The sequence below is a fragment of the Haliotis asinina genome, chromosome 6, assembly GCF_037392515.1.
Source record: "Haliotis asinina isolate JCU_RB_2024 chromosome 6, JCU_Hal_asi_v2, whole genome shotgun sequence".
Classification (NCBI taxonomy): domain Eukaryota; kingdom Metazoa; phylum Mollusca; class Gastropoda; order Lepetellida; family Haliotidae; genus Haliotis; species Haliotis asinina.
Genome location: NC_090285.1, coordinates 67547448 through 67569545, shown reverse-complemented (window position 1 = coordinate 67569545; position 22098 = coordinate 67547448). Strand labels below are relative to the sequence as shown.

Sequence of the window (22098 nt, the reverse complement as noted above, 5' to 3'; positions counted from 1 at the left end):
AATTAAGAGATTTTAAGGGCGCCTCAAATGTAACCACATCGTTACTTATATGTGTTTTTCCAACTGGAGTTCGAGTAAATGATCCATACACAAAGAACCCCATGACATATCTCATGACTGAATGAGCCCCGATCTTAACTCTTTGGAGCATATCTGGGGCATGAATGGATCCCCCTGCATGTAACATGGTCCAAACTGAGAGCTGTTTCACTGGTGGCATTGGCGTTGACTGACCCTTCAAAGGCTCGGAAGAGAGGTGGGGATATACTGGCTGTCATCCAGTCACACGGACCCTACACTTGGTATTGACACTGTAAGACACGCAAAATGACATTTCAAATGTTCATGATCACCAATAAATTCAGAATTAAACATTCCAGGATCATACTTGTACAGACATGTAAATCAGAGGGTTTTTCAAATGAGCAATTGTCATGGTTAAATCAACATGAATTCCAAACATGTTTTGGATGGCTTTTTGAAGTGTTACTATTTATACGTTACTACCCCTGTGACTGGACAGTGAAGTGTAACCAAAGGGTCATTATCTTTAAGATAACATTTATTCTATATTTCAAATATCTCAAGAAACCTTAACGGCTGTTAGTGATTGCAGTAAATTCAAATAGAAAGGAATCCAACAGACTAATTGTTTTCAGCCTGAAACTCGGTGATCTGGGTTTGACATGTACCACATACTGTCCAGTTAGCTAATCACGTGAGCTGACATATCTGTTGCACTTGACTTGATGGGTTCATATTCAAGTACATATACTCTTCAAACAAACGTAGGGGATGTTCAATTTTGTATTTACGATTAAAAATATTTAGGAGATTTATCGGAGTCAGTCAATGTTGACATGATATTATTGAATGTTTTGAGAGTGCATCACCATTTGCACTTCCTTACGACCATAGTTATTTGGAATGTAGTCGCTTTTGAAAGATGATTGGTGTATGGCATGTAATTTGTATGTGTACGGTTTTCATTTTAAAACGACTAGAAACAAACACTAACAAATGTGTGATGCAAGGTGAGTGTCAAAATTAATGTTCTAAGTGATTTCGTCAAAATCAAGAATGGGACCCCATGCACGTGTATGGGGCTACAACGGTGTGCACGTGAATATGATGCGTTGTGTTTAGTTGTGGTTACAAAGGGGAAATGGTGGTGCGTTCATAAGATGTCTGACCTTGAAACGTTTGTTAACGGTTACACATCCTATCCAAATTGAAAGTTTTTTATCCCCTACTTTTTCAAGAGTATATATCGACGCAGAGAGACTATAAGACGCGGTATGCAGTATGCTGTACATTATACTTGATCAAAGAGCGGGCCGCTCAGATGTAGCAATGGCAACGTTTCAATGTCACGAAATGAGACAACATGGCAAGGGAAGTCTTATGAACTATTTATTGTGTGTTTTTGTACCAAACGGTCTAGAAAAACCACGCTGAGACAGATTGAGAGCGCTTCAATCAGAAAATGTTTTATTTCTTCACATTCATTTCATCTCTTAGCCACTGCATCACTTGCATCAGAATCACGTAAAGTTTCTTTATTTAATGTCTGTCATGTGTCGGAATCTCCGGCCAACTGTACAGTCCCTGTATACCTCGGGTAGTTTGATGATGACTATAACAAAAGGAACTAGTTATTAAGCGCAAGGGTAAAACGCCAGTCTAACATCCGGTTTGTTTGGTCTTCTTGAAGTGTCTGGTGTTGATACCGTATGAAGACAGGCGGCTATAGATGGAGTATTTCAAGTCGTCGGGGATTCCGTCACGTCTTCTGGTCAACAACCACGCCGTATCTGAAACATTAAGTGAAAAGTGTGAGACCTACACACACGTGCATTGTGGGACATCTGACCAACAACCACATGGTACTTAACTCATACAGAGTATGTGATATCGACACACGTGCATCGTGGTCCACGACCATTAAATATAATCCAGGTTGCTTTATCTCTATTCAATAACACGACATATACCCCTGAAATACGCTAACACAACTTAGTATGAGAAGCGTCGTGACCACTGTCTAGTGAGCAGGTCCGTACGTCATATGACCTCCTTCATGAGAGTAATGTGACAAGACGGCTGAATTTCAGGCTTGCTATGTTTGATACGAAGCCATGATAGGGACTAGGGGTTAATGGAATATATGAGATATATATTAGAATGGAAGAAGCATATGGGTTACTGATATTTATCATACGAGAATGGCAATACATCGGTCTATGGTGCATTGTCATTTTCAATCAGAATTCCTCCATAACCGGCTAGATTTCAATCCCGGACAAGACCAAATCAAGGGCAAACATCCGACAATTCCATTTTACTGTGCCGAGCTACATTTATAACAAAGTCTGACCGCACTGTGTCTAAAGGGAAACTAGGCTGGTAGAAACTGGCAGTGACAGAAAATGTATTCCAGTCCGGAACAGCAAGACCATCGTGTGCTAGTTGAAATTACCCCAATTAGTTTTTGATGTTCCTGACACAGCAGAGAGACAATAATTACGGATTCACAACGGTATCATTTACAGAACAGTACAACAAGAGCACCTGGCTCAGAGCACAACCCCTCTGGGCGAATGGTAACGAATATTTGAATGGCATTTAGACCTGGAATGGATAAGAAAAGCAAGATCTGTGGATGTCAACCTCTTTATTGTGAATAACACGACGTTCCGTAGCGTATGCTTGCTATTTCATCACCCATCGGATTATACACAATAAAGAGGCTGACAGCCATAAATCTTGCTTTTCGAATGGTAGCGACGTAAAACATGTCTGTAAGAGCGTACCGAGGTGCATGAAGTACAGTTCTGTGCAGGAATAGACGACGGCGTAGTTGAGGTAGTCGGTCTCAACCACCCAGTAGTTGCCGGGACGCTGCCCTGAAACACGCAGCGAGTGAGTTCAATCTGTAGTTAACTTTGAATATGACGAGTGTATTGGATCCTGTTGTGTGAAGAATACGCGACAATATATTGAAGCCCCACGTGTTTGGTTATTTGTACTTTAAAGGCATTGTTTGGGATACGATCAACCAGGTCAGCGAGTCTGACCACCCGATCTCTTTGGTCGCCTTTTACAAGCATGCATGTGTTGCTGAAGACCAGTTTTAAACCGGATCTTCACGAGGCCAACCTCTGATATTTCGCCTGGCACCATCCACTAGTCATGTCCCCAAATCATCGTGGGTGTTGTTTCAGCTACATCAATACGCTGTTGTGAGCACGTTTTTTTGTAATCATATCATTGGAACATCCATGGGATTCTATACTCACACCAGAAGAACTTCACAAGCAGCTTGGCTGGCACAGAGGGGTCAGGGGCGTATGCATCACCTTCAATGGATCTGAAACAAATGGTACCATTGGTTTTTTATGGATTTTAAAGAAATGCATGAAAGAACACTTGCTTCCATCTGGACACAATACACGTCACTCAGTATATATGCATACACGTACGTAGATACGATAATAGGATTACTGCTTCCCCCATCAGAAATTATGGAGTATGAATTATAGTCCTGTCATAAATATTATGCCTAACGAAACCTGCATGGTAAATACACGCCATTTAGTACAGATGTATACACTCTAATCAGCTGTATACTGTATGTACTACAAATATTGCTGTATATTGGCCGCTCGTTTACCTGCCGCGCCCTGAGTTCAACACCTTCACATGACCGTCAGCCTTCATGGAGTAGTTGGCCTGAGCACACTCCGCTCCGATCTCGTAGATCGCGAAGAATCGCTCGTACTCATACCATGTTCCCAGGTACTACAACACACAAAACATGCGGTCAGTTAATCTGTCATGTACGCCCTCAAACAAATTTAGCCAAGAAAGCCCATGCTAGTCTCGAATATTTGGATTTCCACATACACCGCTTGTAGCACTTCTCAATGCCATTCAAAGATCTGTGGTTCCAAAGTTTCTAAAAATGAAAAAAGTCACTGGGTTCCATTTCATTATATTTCATGATTACAATTTAGAAACTGATTTTTTTCTGTAAAATATGTTAATTTCAGGGAGTAGATGTTAGTGTACCTGACCGAAACATTCATACGGTCAGTCACCAACTATCGCTATATTTAATTGAGTGGTTAGTTCATGATGCAATATGGTTAATGTTATTGTGTAGAACGCAAGATTTGAAACAGTTGCTAGACATTGAACCTGCAAATCTGGATCAACAAATCTGTATTTGAGCTAAACGATAGTCAATGCTGACATCCACCTCTCAGTCATCGCAACTCGTGTTATTTCGGCAAGCCGGATGGCGACTCGTGCCCTTCTCGTGGCCACGTCCGCGACTTGGTTTTGTCTAAGGGCAAACGGGCACGGATATGAAAATAGTCTAGCACTACATGTATTTTGAAGGAAAAATAACTGTGTGTTTCGAAAAATGGCTAGTCCCAGAACACGCCAGTTTCTTTCTAATCCAACGTGTAAGTCACCTTAAGGTCATGGAAAGAGGTGAGTAGTGACGAATGAAAAGTGACTTTGTGGAACTGCTCCAAGGTACAGACGAAAATGACCTGGACGACAACGCGTCAGACTTCTGCAAACATGCAAGCAGGACAATTCCATATGGTGATTGTGCTACATCTCGACAATGTTATCCAGTTGAAAAGTCAACAATGTGTCATTGCAAATGCATACTGAACATAAACAGCTAATGTCAGTGGGTGTAGATGCTTTTACAGACAGTAAACACCTGTCTGTGAACAATGAACTGTTTTCGTCATATACCCTATAAGGAAATACTTGAAAGGTCAATGTATTATGAAAGGCATATTATTTTAAGTTTCGGGGTGGAATGAGCACGTGCGTGGCTACTAGCAAACAGTAAGTTTTACAGTGCTAGCCATCCGAGATACTCCTATCAGAAACAGCATTACAGTATGGCTTATTTCATATCCATTCTATACTGGACAGCAAAGAAACCCAAGTGTCGAAAAAATTGAAATCTTATAAATGTAAACATTTGTGTTTATGCTTCTATTTAACAATTTGACGAAAAGTTGCGTTTCTTTTGCTGTTCAGTATTGTCTAACCTTTTCTTGTAAACTTGATAGATACCAAAATTGTAGTTTTAGCGAAAATACTGACGTCATAAGTCATGTGCAACTGTAATGATACCACCCGCGTATGTTTTCTTTGGAAAATCATCGACATACGTCATTCGACAGAAACTCCGTGTCAGCGTGTTATATTCAAATAAGTTTGAGTTAGTGTCAAATTCCATATATTATTCAGATAAACTAGGATTAATTGCCACAGAAGGAACTAGGAACGACCTAACATTACACGTGAACTCACCCTATGATCTAAGACGCTAGAATGGTTCCTGGGTTCGAATCCCAATTATCCGTGATTATGTTTCTAGGTTTGTTAGCACTATACGTGTGGTGGAAGGTTTGATAGTAAAAATGAATGTCTAAGACCCCTCCTCGGCTGAAACGGCGTGAAGTAACCAAAATGACCTTTTTTTTTGTTAAACCAGACTCACCCATTCTTTCATCCGCAGTTCTAAGTTTGTTAGTTATTGCTTATCGGAACGTTCCTCATGCAGCTTCTTGTAGTTTTGTTGGTCTTGTAAGTCAATACACAGCGGGACTTTCTTGTAATATGACAACAGTGACGTTTCAGCAAGCATTTTGGTCCGTCCCTATTAATAAGGACAGTCTTGCCTTAGAACGAGACAGATGTCATACGTGTATGCGGTTCTAAAAGTGGACAAGTGAGTTTGTTCAAAATTGTCTTTGTTCATAAACAGAAAATGGGTACCCGGTGGGATAAGTCGTGAGACTATTGGTCTCGCGCCCAGCTGCTTGGGGAAACCTGCATAACAATGATGAGTTTGCGCTTGGAGCAGGATATCTAACCTGGAAAGATATTATTAATATTCTCATCATTAGTACAGGTAAATGTACTGAGGTTCTAGAGTTTGAGATGGTCACACCGGACACCTTTGCGCGTGATATAAAATATGTACATTCTTTAGAATGACATAATCATTTCAAATAAAATAGCTTGCATTTGACAACTAGCAATAATATGATGGTAAATATTTATTAACAAGTTCTCGAGTCCTTTCATGAACATACTTGTTGTGCGGTTTTCCCAGTCAAGCATCGCCTGTGTTTCTGCAGTCAGGGCATGATGTGACTAAGCAATAGTGAAAAGTGCTCCTGATATTTACCCATGGCTGCGACTGTTTACTTGGCAACTCCAGAAGGATTTACAGTCTATACTTGTTTAAATGAGCTTGTCCCACCCATACACGTGGGCTCGAAAACGTGAATATTACCATATTTCAGTTGTTTAAGCATCACAACCAAATCCTTATGTTGTATTTATTAACATAAACCATTATATACGATAAGCGGGTGTTTATTAATTCGCCGTTACAGACCTTAAATGTTACTAATTTAATGTTTAACAATCATTTAGTGGAAGAAAACGTTTTACATACTTCACTCAGCGTAAAGTTGACCTGCACGGGTACATTTGGACATCGCCAAAGAGCAGGAACTTGTCCTTGGATAGTGACCAGGACAGTAAGCAGCACCACAGAGAACACTGTCTTCATCTTCACCCACACAGAGCACGCTGAACTCTGGCAAGCAGATTAATGCCACATAAACTTATCTGTGCTGTGGAAGTAGAAGAGAAGTAGGCCACGTACAATCAGTGGTCACTAATTGGAAAGGCTGGGTGTCCCTGATCATGAAGGTCATATGTAGGGCAGGACGTTATGTTTTCTGTTTACTGAACTTCACTACAGACTAGTTTTACATAGGTTGCCTTAGACACAGTACACGCTACAGTAAAACATGCGTACTGATGCTGACTGTGGCGAAAAACGCCTTTCACTCATGCATTCATACCAGGATGTCTATATTAAACCCACCCTGGGATTTAATGTAACTACGCGAATAAAGACAGAGTTGTAAACTCATGTTGGTGCCTTAATGGCAAGATCTTAATTTAACTATGGTGAGGCAGTCCAATTAAGTGTAATTAAAGTGTACGGAACACTGACTTAACTGCGCATCTTCATCCGACAGTTCTTTATCTGACAGAATACACACGCATTGTGTCACAGTTTGACACCGGCCAACCATCTGACACAGGTCGGAAATGGGCTAGGATCATTCCCCCTTTAAGTAAAACAAATTTCTGTCTGTCGTAGCCTGCCTGGACACGGCCGCTGACATCTGATGCTTAGTGTACAACACCTGTTGATAAGACACGCCAAAACATTCCAGTAGGTTGGGTACGACAGAAATTGTTTGACAGGTTTTGACAGTGTTTGACAATGAATAATGACAAACATCGTTAGTTGATTGTAAGTCATCCTCATAAAAGTATAACGCATGGATGACATCAAGAAATGGTCTTACAATAACCGTGTCTTTATGTCCGAAGGAAAGCGTCTTTATTTCCGAACAGTGCATGTGACAATATCTTCAAGCAAAGATACATGTAAATTAAATTAAATGTATATATCAGCATCATATATTGCAATAATAGGTGGGATGTTTTAGGACAAGGAAACATATGTTTTTCAATCCGATGATAACATTTAATAACATTAACCCTTTAAACGCCATGCTGTTGGGAACGCCGGGGCAGTTCCGAGACTTGTGTCATTACTTAGATCATTGAGATAAATGGACATTACAAAAGACAAACAGGGTCTTCTTATTCAGTATCTTTATCAATACAAAAGGGACATAATCTTTAATAAATTCTAAAATAATAGTGTCCTCCTGATACAACATCTTTAACCGATAATTACTTATCTGGCCATACTGAAGATGTTTAGTGAACTAGTTTGTAAATAAAAAAAAACTTCCTTACTGTTAATACAATACAATATAAACAGGTTATAGATCGCCAACTACTGAAGGTAGATCTCCATGCAAATGCAAGGCACCATGGAACTTGCGGTTTAATGCATGCCTCCACGCGGCTTATGCAATATGTACAGTGGCATGGATAAATTATGTGCATAAATTATTACTTTAATGTCTACTTCACTGCAACAGCCTATAGTTATTTTCCCCACCGATATCTGGTGCACTCCCCGTGTTATTGTTGTAATATTGTTAAAACACTCACTCACTCACTCTACCCACAGAGGAAAATATATTTGAAGGATATGTCATGAATTCCCCAGATTTTAGTATGATGCATTTTTTTTGGCAAAATCTTGACGTCAAATATGCTTGAATAGAATTTCAAACAGCAGGTTGCTAAAACTATAAACACTGCAGCAACCAATTTTAATCATTGGAACTGTCCGTGAACCATGCCGTGCATCTGAGCCTGGGCTTTTCAATCAATTGTGGTATAGGGTGATACGATGTCTTCACTATTATCATCAACATATAACTTTGGAAATGTCTCCTTGGCTTTCAAAATGACATTACGTAGGTTGGTTGTTTCCACGTTTATATAGCCACACCCCAAGGAACGGGGGCATTTGGCAATCCTAGTGGGCAACAGACTTGTATCTAAGTAGTAGAGCTACAGGACAATTACCATTGTATACATCTTTCATGATCGAAACAATTTGCTCTTAACAGGTCCGAGATAGAAGCAACCCGTGTTGCCATAAAAGGCGACTGTGCTTGTCGTAAGGAGCGATTAACGGGATCGGGTGGTCAGGCTCGTTGACTTAGTTTACACATGTCATCGGTTCCCTGTTGCACAGGTCGATGCTCATACTGTTGATCACTGGATTGTCTAGTCCAGACTCGATTATTTACAGACCGCCGCCGTATAGCTGGAATATTGCTGAGTGCGGCGTAAAACTAAACTCACTCACTCGCTCATTACTCTTAACATTTGGGGTCCATAAATATACAGAGGACCACTTAAATGTAAACTAAGGGCAGTCTTAAGATGAAAGAAGCTTAGCGCTTTGTGAACGGAGACCCTGACAACCTATCTCACCCGATACCCGTAATAATCTAATAGACCTGCCATTTGCTTATCATCTTGTGTTACAGTACAATAACACCCTTTTGCCATTGGGTTTGGTTAGGCACACTGGGACAAGAACCGATCGCATAGAAAATCCCCACAGTGCATATTCTAGCAGGGGACATCAGACATCGGCTTCACTCACTCTATCTACATTGATAATCAAACCCGGATTTTCGGTGTGCTGAGTTTACACCACAAGGCAATCCGCGGCTCCACGTCACTTCACTACTCAGCAATTACAGAACTCTGTATTTCTTCACATGAACCTCCCCGATCAAGATCAAATAACTCATTTTCAATTCAGTCAACAAACTTCAAAATACAGACATCGACGTCCTCTCCACAGGCGATGCGTTAAGGCCTTTCAACAGATTTTCAAAGCATAAGATCCATTTGCAAAAAAAATCATTGATAACAAAAGCGGGCTTGTTATTGATAACAGTGTGATGCTATACTGCTATCAAAGAGTTTTATACGTTAATAACCACGGATTCGTGCAGTATTTGGTTAACTTGTATTTTGCAAACTAATTTCTAGAGGCTAATGTTATTCGTCAGATTGTAAGACTGTGACCACTGAACACATTTAATGTTTGGATTAACAGTGATCTAACTCACGGAGGCGTGTAGCTTCATTTCATATGACATGTGAGTGGCGAGTCCCAACTTCCAATGTCATCACCTAAGCATGCGTCATTGTATTTATCCCTCCACATTGTGGAACACCATATAGGTTTGGGTCCTGCACAAATGTTTCAATACAACAAGTAAGAAACGGTCCTGGTTCCTGGCATACACATATTGCTGTTCGATATTCAGATTGTGGGTACAGGTTCATGGGTATGACATCACTACCCGGTTACGAAATGACCTTTAGCCAAAGACGAATATCTACCGACCTCCGTGAGGTAGTTGGAATACAATGTATAGTTGGCTGAGACGTGACCAACATCAACAGTGGCACGCGTTGCATCTATCTCCACAAAGGTTGTTGGTCATCATAAAACCCAGTTTTGCCGTAGATGTTGCTCATTCTTCTGGAATGTCGTGCAGCTGCCTGTCTTTTCTTGAGCTCGTCTAAGGAATCCAAAAACATTTTCACACGAACTTGAAGCCTTTCATTCTGAATTCTGTTCATCTCACGTAATGCCACAACAGGTTCAGTTTTCTCTTCCGGGTCAGGCGCGTGATCTAAATTCGTCATCTGAATCAGCTTCCGTCGGGAAAGGACAGCCGATTTAGAGCGACCGCAGACGAGACTTGGTTCATCGTCTGCTGCTTCATTTGTGTTTTTGTCGTCTGCATTGGCGCGAGTAGGTTTCTGTCTTGTTTTCGATCTGTGACAGGCAGATTTGCTCCTACCTATACTGGAACTTGGTGTAGGTGTCGTTTTCTTGACAACAGCGTCGGATGGGAGCAGAACATCAGTATACCATGAAGAGGGAAACTTCCGGTTTGCAAGTTGTGCTGTAATGAGACCTTCTTTCGATATTACTTTGGGCTGTACATGAGCTTTAGTCTTAGACACAACCTTCCTGCTCATCACAGAAGAATCATCACTGCTACCGATACTGCTGCATTCAGAGTCAGAATCGTCAGGAATGTGAACGTTCAGCTTCACAACTCGGGCTTGTGAGGCCGTACTCACTGGCCTCTGTGGGCGTTTCATGTAGGCCGGGGTTGTCTTCGGCCGTGACTCCGTCTTCGTGTGATGAGCGGACTTCTTCATAGCTTCAAACCCGCCCAAGGTTTTCCTCAGTTCTTTAATCTCTACGTCACGGTTGATATGCTGACGATGCTTGTATTTCAGCAGAATATCATTGAATATGCCTAGTTCCTCTGCTAGACGGTCGTTCTCGAAGTAAACGTCACTGTGGTCTATTCTTAATGGTCCTTCTCCTAACTGAGGTTTCTTTTTTGCTTTATCCAAATCCATATTTACAGCTTCACAGTCCTGGAATGATACAACAACGACAGTTAAATTGAATGTTGAACATAATAATCCACTTGAAATTTCAACGAGTCTGGATACATCAGTATGTGCGTGTTAGATATTAAACTACCGTGTGTGTCTTGTCCATACCTGGATACATATTGCCTTTCAATTTAAGATCGCAAATCATACTCCGGCAAGACTTAACTCGTACGTGTCATTGTATCTTGATCGGATTGCTGAACAGAAGCTTACAGGGCGTGCTGTAAGTAATAGATTGTGGTCAGTCAATCCAGTGATCTACAGGTTACGCTGCAATGTCACCAAGTCTTACAATATGATGCCTTTTGATTCTTGACACGAGTTGTCTGGGACCACAAATCCAACATAGGTGCTATATGTGGTTTCCGTGATCCTGCTGGAATATTCTGTATGACAATACTCACAACCGGATGATCAATTCTAACCGGTCACCACATGCGGTATTGTTCTACATGCGACAATGGCACAGCCTTAAAAGCTCAATACCTTCACGCAAGAAATATACTCAAAAATATTAATGAAGATAGATAGACCAACTCGCACCATAAGACATGGGCATGTAAAGAGACATATCTATCGGACTTATCGCAAAACATCCTTTCTGTGGGAGGTGCCCTAGAATGTCCATGCGATCCCCGTTTCCTTCAGCTTTCACCCAAGGAGCGCATGAAATAGTAGATACACCAGTATATCGACTGACTTCACGCGCAGTCTAGCATCTTGGCCCAGTTCCAAGAAATAGTAAGTCCTCTTAACGTCAGGTTTAGTGTTTCAGGATTGTTATAAGTAATTGAGATCTTCACGCCTGTCTGTATCTATGTGCCACCTTGACGGGTTGTTATGCATATGAAGAATGGCAGTGTCAAGACATGTTACCCAATGTGTACTGACGCGGACTCGCCGTCACATTCTGCTGACGGATTGACTGGAGGTGTATTACTGGGCATTGATGAATTGATCGGGTGGTCTCTACATTGTTTGTGCATTCCTCGTGAGGTGGAAATCTCTATTGACTTGTAATCCGGACCTGACACCTTCAAGTCGCAGTTATGGGAGATTTACAGATCAAACACGGACAGATGGAAGTCTAGCTAGGAATATTTCAACATTACTGTCGGTATAAATCGTTAGCATTTTGATGTGTGACCAGTTAAGAAATGTCTATCAAAACTGGCTGTGTAGATATTTGTATATTATATTTCTTAAATGAGGTACTAATCCTAACATCCATATTTTTATGTATCAGGCGACTTCATTTGGAAAAGGTGAAGTGTTGGTTAGCCTAACAGTTAACGTGTTCGTTCGTCACGCCGAACGCCGGGGTTCGATTCCGTCAATAGGTACAATATTTGGAGCTCATTTGCGTCGCTCTTGGCCGTAAAATTGCTGTATTGTTGCTGAAAGTGGCACAAACCCATACTCAATCACTAAAGCTCATTTCAGACCAGCATTTTTTTTCAGATGTACCATGAAGGAATAATTCATGTTCGAAAACAAATTATGATGCAAAAGCGAAATATGATTGTAATATGTCAACTCTTGGCAGTGCTTAATAATGAAAACGTAATCACCATCTACTGGAACTGATCCTACGCTGAAAGCAAGGTTCAAGACGTTTTGTTACGTCAAAGCCCCCAATTGTTAGGTGTAGGATAAAGCACGACTCCGATGTTATGGTTGGGAAAGAAAGACTCGAGACCGGATGGTGGAGTAGAAGTAAGACCGACAGCGCGTACAACTCGAGGCATTACTGCCCTCCACCGGATGGTCGAGGGCTTACTTTCGCAACCATGACCGAGAAGGAGTGCTTTATTATGCATTTAAACCGTCAGTGATGGGTAATTCGATGATTAGGTGGGTAATTAACGACGCTACAAATCAGTAACGGAGGCGCTACTGAAATCAATGACAGTAGGCCTAACTATAAATACGAGTAGTATTTAACAGCGGCATCTTTGTCGACCCTTGGCCGTGATGTATAGCGTCGATTTATTAACCTGGCAGATGTGGTTCCATTCCTGACAGGGAAAACATTTGCACTTTAAACTTGATCATCAACTATATTTTTTAATTGATTGCAAACACTCACAGAATTTGAATGTTGATGCTGATATAGAGTTAGGAAAACGTGAGATGTGCAAAGAGGTCCTACTTACAAAGGGTAAAACCGGGAAATAGATCTTTCTCACAAAAAGTAAAAGCTGGGAGCAAACAAAATCCTGAAATGCGGTTATTCCGGGAACAGAAGCCGTGTCTAATATATAGTGAGAACCACCCTTCAGGTTTATATTTCACAGTAAACATAATAAATTGGTGGGCAATAAACTCTTTTGAAAATGTTTTATTCTAATTAAACACCTTTACCGCAAACGCATTTAATGACTGCAGACTAGTGTTGAGATGTGGTATCAAAAAGCGTAAACGTGAAACAATCTTTGCATGATATACTGAAATCAGATATCGATGTGCATGGCTTGAAACAAAGGTTGGACTCTTGAGTGTTGTACGACGTTTACCACTCGTAATGAAAGCAACTGCCAGGTAACATACACACCTACACTCAGCCGGACATGAAGAGTCTGATTGATTCCTACCTGTGAGGTGCGGCCATGCTTGCCATGTCACCCACGTCTTCAGGGCAGAGAGTCTGAGATACAAACACCATATGTACCTGACCAGGTCGATTTAATCACTTATCTCACAGAGACCAAAATATAAATCTGATACGGAACACAGCGTCAGCTAGTGCAGGTTAGCCCGATGACAGACATTCTCACTCAGAACGGATTTGTGTCAAGAGGAACCTGGTAAAGCCTCTTACAATAGCATGGCCGCAAGGCACAGGCCGACTGGATCTGCCTCGGCGGACATGGCCGACTGCTTGTGCTTCTCGGCCGCTGTTGATTTAGACATAGGTATATGGTTTCCGATTTAGAGATATAGACAGGCTACTACTTACTACTACAGTTTTTGTAAACGTGTTTAGATAAAAATTCTTGAACGTTCTATAACGCCAGTTGATATTAACACACTGTTGGGCATTGCAAAAACGGTTTTGTTATAAGCAATACAACCGGTGTACGTCGTACATGGGGGCTGATACAACCAGCATACATGGGTCTGATAATTATAATATATCCGCTGCATGTTGTACAATATAGTTTCTTAAAAATAATAAACCCGCTGCATAATAAAGGTGCTTCATATGGTCAATATAGCTGTCGAAGATCGAATGTAGGTTCTAATATTACAAACACAGGCGTTAAACGTTGTGTAGTAAACTACTAAAAACAAAAGAAACGCATAGCTGAAAATTGTTATCAATATATACACTTAAGGTTCAGTAATACAGGGCAGTCATGAAGAAAACCTGAATAAACATTAACGGTCCAGTGCTGCAAAAAACTGTACGTCACAAATGACGAATGTTCCAAGGTGAAGGCCGCAGAGCAGTCAGTATATTGTGGGGCCACCATTAGCATCAATGGTTACTTGGCATCGGCGTCCCATAGACTGGACCAGATTCCGGATGAAGTGCCTGCGAATGAGTTGGTACGCTTCCCTCAAAGTCACAAACAGAGCAGGTAACATCTGTGGCTGAGGGTCACGCTGTCTCACACGACGATCCAATTCGTCCCACAAATGTTCAATACGGTTACGATTCGGTGATCGTGAGGGCCAATCAAGAACCTGGATGTTGTTCTGGGCAACAAAATCACTGCTTATTCTTACTGTATTCGGTCGAGTGTTATCATGCTAAAAAATGACGTTCTGTCGGTTCATGAAAGGAAGGCCTGATGATTTCATCACGGTAACGTCGAACTGTCAAATTGCCCTGGACCTAAATGACATCTGTCCTGCCACTGCATAAATGCCAGTCCAAACCATGACACTACCACCACCAAATCTGTCCACTTTCTGTACGCAAGTTGCAGCGTAGCGTTCGTTACGACGTCGATATACACCTGCACTTCCGTCGGGGCGTCGCAGCATGTAACGTGACTCATCACTGAAGATAACAGTTCTGCACATTTGCAATGACCATGGGAGATGATGGCAACTCCACTGTATGCGTTGTTGCCGATGTTGACGTGTAAGGGCAGGTCCTCGCAAAGGTCTTCTGGAACGAAGAAGTTGATTCTGTGGTGAACCTGTTTCGAAAATATCGAAGTCGAATAAGACTGCCCTGAGCGGGCGTGGTCACACGGGGTCGACCAGACCTGGGGCTATCACTTGTTGGCCCTTGCTGCTGGTAGGGATGCCAAAGTCTTGCTATCGTTCTCTGTGACACATTGAGTTGCCTCCAAATGACCAATCGCATTTTTGCGCTGAGCCTCAGTAAGTCTAGACATGACTTTAACAGCACATATATGGTTGTCAACTGTCGCAAGAGCATTGAACCCTCCCCCCCCCCCCCCCCGACCTTTCTTGGAAATGATGCATGGAATGTGCGTGCAAAAGGAAACACATGAATTTCCTGCCGTTCACAATTAATTGCATTTATTGAGGAAAACAGATTTTGGTGCGGTTTGTCGAGTTGTCCTCAATGACAATGGATTCAAACTCAAACTCAAAATGTTTGTAGACAGCATTCACCATAGATATAATGATTACATAGACACCAATGATTCAAATTAAAAGGTTACATAGAAAAATACTTCCCATGCCTTTCTTTTTTTTTTTTTTTTTTTTTTGTTTTGTTTTGAGTAGTATACATTTGATACAGCCAAAATACTCCCCCAATGTTGTACGCTTGGTGAAATTAAGGCGTGTAATGAATGAGATGAGTGGGGGTGGCAGTATAGACCTTCACTTCCCCCAATCAGTGTTGTTTTTTTTTGTAACAAACATTATGTCATTATAGTGAACTTTTTAGACAAGTGGTTTTTACCCTACAAGCAATTTCCATAACACTTCAATAATTTTGTTCTATAAACAAGTCGTTTGAAAGGTTTTCTAGTAATGAAACCGACACCCTTCCACTTTACACTCAAACTTACCAGGAAATACACCTAATACTGGAGACTAATATGCCAGCTGTTAGTCAAGATGAAAGAACATTCTGCCCATGACACCGGAGCCATGCGTCATGTTTTGCTTAGTCAAGTTAAACAAAAGCACGTAATGGAATAGATCTGGTGTTACATCTGCCCGAATAAGTGATCGAATATTTTCATTAAAACTAATCGAATATCAAATATCAATAAAGAATCATTCTCTTTGATATCATTAGAAACACCCCGATATCATTCATAATACCCAGATATCTCCATAACTATGCTCACCGTAACACCAACCACCTCACCCCACCCGACCGGTCCCCACACAACACCCAAACACCCCCGACCCCCACCCCACCCCTGCGCCCTGACCTTCTACACAAATGTTACATATGTTATATAAATGTGCACCGAACTCCAGCGTACCCACATCCCATGTCTTTGAAACTCTAGTGTCTTTCAAATGTGCACCGAACTCCAGCGTACCCACATCCCATGTCTTTCAAAATCTAGTGTCTTTCAAATGTGCACCGAACTCCAGCGTACCCACATCCCATGTCTTTCAAAATCTAGTGTCTTTCAAATGTGCACCGAACTCCAGCGTACCCACATCCCATGTCTTTCAAAATCTAGTGTCTTTCAAATGTGCACCATGCCATTCGAATCTTCTTTCAAATAACTGTGTCTCTCCTGCCTGACGACGCAACAGCGTCCTGATCTACGGGATAACAATCTATTTTACTGGGTCTCAGTAAACACATACATCCAGACAAATTACTTCCCTTGTAAAATCTCTTGTTCTTTGGCATTAACCCCCAATCGGAAACCTATATACACGATTTAACCGTAACTGGATTAGACTGACAGGAATAATTGATATTGGAATATCCATTGAGTCTGGATTTTGAGTGCAGTTGGTTTAGTGTAATATTCATTAATCCCTTTGGGTAACTACATGTCAGGCGCGAATATTTATCTGTATTTAATAAACAATGCGCACGCTGGCCACATTTCAGGGTTGTCAGCTCGTTAAGACAAAAAACGCGTGGGAGGCACACACATCACGTGCTATGTATCCGACTGTTTCTTTCAGACTGCAAAATTGGGTTGAATATAATAAGTGATTGGCTGAGCCCCACTTTGGACAGTATTAAAGTTTTACCACAGCGTATCAGCTTAATGTGGTATGGAAACCAGAAGTAATCAGTTCTGTGACACCCACTAGTATGTAACATGACGTCCAAGCCCACTAACAGAGCAGGATTATAAATCTAAGTTGCACCAGGATCCGATGGCAGTTGCTTCTAATCCCACTTTCTAACTGATTATGATCCTTGGTTTGTCCATATCACATCTCATGGACCTCGCCACTGTAGGAATTGAATTCTGCCCTGGTAACCCCTGACGGTCTTCAGATTTTAGAACCCGTGAAAATCCGGGTTAGAACTGATCTTTAGTAGCCCGTGCTTGTCGTTTGATATCACTAACGGGATCGGGTGGTTGATCTCACTGATGTGGTTGACACATGCCATCGTATCCCAGTTACGTAAATTGATGTTCATGCTGTTGATCCCAGGATTGCTGGTCTAGACTCGATTATTTACAGTTGGAAAACTATTGGCCTAAAACTGAACCCACTCACTCACACACCGAGACAGAGTTTAGGCACTGAAACACTGACATACTGTTTCAGAAGCGCGAAACACTATCCCCTATATCCCGAATCTCATCCCTTAAGATCAAGATCATTTACAATTGAAACAGGTCCTGAAAACTGTGATATATTTAAAGTCGACAAGACGCACACCAAACCCATTAAATATTTAATAAGTAGCCTAACAATAATACGTTGGAACTGAATGCATTTCAATCGTGTGGTAGATACCCCCATAGCCACCCCGCAGAGCCAGGACGTTACTCTCGGGAATATACAATTCATGTAAGGACAAAACCTTCAAAGGTGTCTGTCTGCCTCAATATCGACACAAAGTTCCGCACCTGAACCTAATTAAGACACGTGGTATGAGTACCTGTTCATTTAGATGTTGAACCGATTCTAGATCATCCTACATCGGGCTATTGTTATCATGGTCCTTTACCTGCATGTGTGGAGCGTATGTATCTACCGACGGATTGAAATGTACACTGTTTGGTGACATCGAGACAATGGTTGCCTATATACAGTAACTGTGCGTCTCCCCTGCTTTGACTGGAACCATGCTGGGTTCAGGAATGACGGGCGTCACACCCGGTCTGCTCTTTTGTTTTGCATTGAACGCGAAGTACGTGTCTTCTGATGGCTTACAAGCATGTTATTAGTAACTTGGTTTGTCAGATTCAGAACGACATATTTCTGTAGGAGTACATTAATTGTGTGAACATATGTAATGAAACATCAGGTGTTGGGTTCTAATACCCCAGGAGAGCACCGTGTTGATTCACTTCACACGAACAGATGTTCATATTGTATTAACAATATTCCAACAATATCGCGACAGAGGACACAAAAAATGGGCTCCAAACATTGTACCCATATGGAGAATCGAACCAAGGTCTTCGGCGTCACGAGCGGACGCATTATCCACAAAGCTACCCCTCCACCCCTGTATCCCGTATGTAAAGCAGAGACACATCTGACATGAAACTGTTTCAAGGTTAGCGAGTTTAACGTACACATTCGTATGCAACGTAACCTCATGGACTCAAAGTTATCGGGAATGTTGAATTAATGCTATTTTCAGCGGTCGACACAAGCGAGTTTGTGAGAGGTTTCTGCACACACCAATCGATGGAAAGAGGTTTCATATCGACTTGTCTTGACTGATTGTCTACTGGTATGTATAGCCATGTATATTCTATTCGTCGTCTTACTACTTGTATGTACACACAAAATGCAAAAGAGAGCACACTAACACCATGCATCACTAGCACTAAAACAATTATAATAACGCTTCACTTATCGCCGCTACAACTGAAGTGATGACAGAAATATACATTGGAATTATAAGTGCACTGAGATACACTCATAGAAACCACGAATACGATTACTGAATCGTCATTCTCAATCATATCCATCGAACACAATATCAGCACCTTCACCATTCTGTCACATTAGACACACACATCAGTACTGACAACATTCTGTCACATCAGCCATACACGACATCACTACCGTCACCATTCTGTCACATTAGACATACACACTATCAGCAGCGTCACCATTCTGTCACTTCAGACATACACACCATCAGTACTGAAAACATTCTGTCACATCAGACATACACACCATCAGCACCGTCACCATTCTGTCACTTCAGACATACACACCATCAGTACTGACAACATTCTGTCACATCAGACATACACACCATCAGCACCGTCACCATTCTGTCACATCAGACATACAAACCATCAGTACTGAAAACATTCTGTCACATCAGACATACACAACATCTGTACTGACAACATTCTGTCACATCAGACATGCACAACATCTGTACTGACAACATTCTGTCACATCAGACATACACAACATCTGTACTGACAACATTCTGTCACATCAGACATACACACCATCAGCAGCGTCACCATTCTGTCACATCAGATACACATAACATCAGTACTGACAACATTCTGTCACATCAGACATACACACCATCAGCACTGACAACATTCTGTCACATCAGACATACACAACATCTGTACTGACAACATTCTGTCACATCAGACATACACACCATCAGCAGCGTCACCATTCTGTCACTTCAGATACACATAACATCAGTACTGACAACATTCTGTCACATCAGACATACACACCATCAGCACTGACAACATTCTGTCACATCAGACATACACACCATCAGCACTGACAACATTCTGTCACATCAGATACACATAACATCAGTACTGACAACATTCTGTCACATCAGACATACACACCATCAGTACTGACAACATTCTGTCACATCAGACATACACACCATCAGCACTGACAACATTCTGTCACATCAGATACACATAACATCAGTACTGACAACATTCTGTCACATCAGATACACATAACATCAGTACTGACAACATTCTGTCACATCAGATATACATAACAACAGTACTGACAACATTCTGTCACATCAGATATACATAACAACAGTACTAACAACATTCTGTCACATCAGACATACACACCATCAGCACTGACAACATTCTGTCACATCAGATACACATAACATCAGTACTGACAACATTCTGTCACATCAGATATACATAACATCAATACTGACAACATTCTGTCACATCAGATATACATAACAACAGTACTGACAACATTCTGTCACATCAGATATACAACAACAGTACTGACAACATTCTGTTAGAGTCTCAGTGAAATACAAAATACCATCTTCAGACACATGTACGACAAACAGAGGGAACTATAATTCCACCATGAAGTGCTAGCCCGATAGATACACGTGTAGAACGGTTTTAGATACCCACCTTAGGTATAAGTATTCCACTAAAGTGTGTGTCTGCGCATCAGTCACTCGCCGTGGGCATCCCGCCGCTCGGCCTCGCGGTGTTGTGATAACAGTGAGACCAGCGACGCTCCTCGTTGAACACGATTCACATAGACTTGCCCGGGCTTTCAAACCATAAACGTTGACCCACACACGGCCAGGGTGTTAGGTATTGTCGTTTTCTGCACACTGCGGCCTCACACTATTGTTCAATGATTATATCAAACATTGAATGTCTTGAATACTATAGTCTGGTTCATAATTATTGAGAATTTTTCTTCTTACTTTGAGCTATCCTAACACCTCAACTGATTCACTGATACTTAAAACTAAGTAATGGTATAAGGGAGGTAACTCATCTTGGCCTGCTGAGTATAGTACAATTAGAGTTACCTCCCCTGAATTTGTAGCAGACGTCATTTTCCTCAGCACTGTCAACAATGTCTGCTGAAGATAAAAGAAGGTTGATTTTTGAGTTGTGTAATCAAGGAATTGATGATGTAAATACACTGGCAGAGAGAACAGGAACTCCTCTTTCTACTGTGTATAGGATTAGGAAGAATTTTAAAGAGGGAAAGGATTTTGGGCACCAGAAAGGAGCAGGGAGACCCAGAAAATTGGACTTCTCAGATCGCGTCCGGCTGGGAATTTTAGCGTCTAAAAAGCAAAGGGCAAGCATCTCCAACATCAGGTATGTAATGATAGAAAGGGGATCAACAGTTGTATCAAAATCTACAGTTAGAAGAAATTTGATTGATCTTGGATGGGAGAAAAAGACTGGAATTCCTTCTCTCATGAAACAAGAACATAAAGACAGGAGTGTTGAGTGGTGTTTGGCACATGAAAACTTTGACTGGGAAAATGTGTTTTTTACTGATGAAAGCTCAATATGGGTATATCCCAATAATGTGAAAATATGGACAAAGTCTGCGCCAGCACCGTTGTATCGACGACCTAAATACAGCCCAAAGTTTCATGTATGGGGAGGGATATCCTTATTAGGAACGACCCCGCTGTGTGTGTTTGAGGGAAATCTGACAAGTCAACGCTACACTAACATATTAGATAATTTTCTCCTTCCAAGTGCACATGTGTTTTATGGAAATGACTGGATTTTGCAGCAAGATAATGATCCTAAACACACCGCAAAACATGCCAAGCAGTGGTTTCAGGAGAAAAATGTGACTGCATTACCATTTCCTGCATATAGTCCTGACTTAAATCCCATTGAGAACATTTGGGGGATGATGAAGGAATGTGTGAATCAAAAGGGGTTGACAAAAATTGAAGACATGAAGAGAGAAGTGGTCCGATACTGGGACAGCATAACTCACGAGACACTAACCTCTCTGATAGGAAGTATGCCTACCCGTCTTAGACTGTGCCGTGAAGCTCAAGGAGACTTGATAAAATATTAAATTGTTACCTACACAACATGAAAAGGTCAGTTCACTTTCACAATACATTCAATTTTATCTGATTTGTTCTCGTTTAATAATATGAAATGCTTTATCTATTCTCAATAATTTTGAACCATACTGTAAATCTATCGAAATCAGCTGTAAAAACCGCTATGTTATTAA

At 41.3% G+C, this 22098-nt stretch overlaps 2 protein-coding genes across 2 annotated transcripts; both read right to left on the bottom strand.

The window, feature by feature from the left end:
* Positions 1 to 1403: 1403 nt before the first annotated feature.
* Positions 1404 to 6682, bottom strand: LOC137287422 (apolipoprotein D-like). The gene is made up of 5 exons (XM_067819692.1): positions 6503 to 6682; positions 3674 to 3801; positions 3300 to 3370; positions 2814 to 2906; positions 1404 to 1814 (listed from the first exon to the last, which is right to left on the bottom strand). Exons 1-5 carry the CDS (start codon positions 6617 to 6619, stop codon positions 1684 to 1686), a joined length of 540 nt encoding a protein of 179 aa, XP_067675793.1. The 5' UTR covers positions 6620 to 6682; the 3' UTR covers positions 1404 to 1683.
* A 769-nt stretch (positions 6683 to 7451) lies between these two features.
* Positions 7452 to 20581, bottom strand: LOC137287436 (uncharacterized). Its single transcript, XM_067819706.1, has 2 exons — positions 20496 to 20581; positions 7452 to 10977 (listed from the first exon to the last, which is right to left on the bottom strand). Exon 2 carries the CDS (start codon positions 10957 to 10959, stop codon positions 9997 to 9999), a length of 963 nt encoding a protein of 320 aa, XP_067675807.1. The 5' UTR covers positions 10960 to 10977; positions 20496 to 20581; the 3' UTR covers positions 7452 to 9996.
* Between the last annotated feature and the right edge of the window lie 1517 nt (positions 20582 to 22098).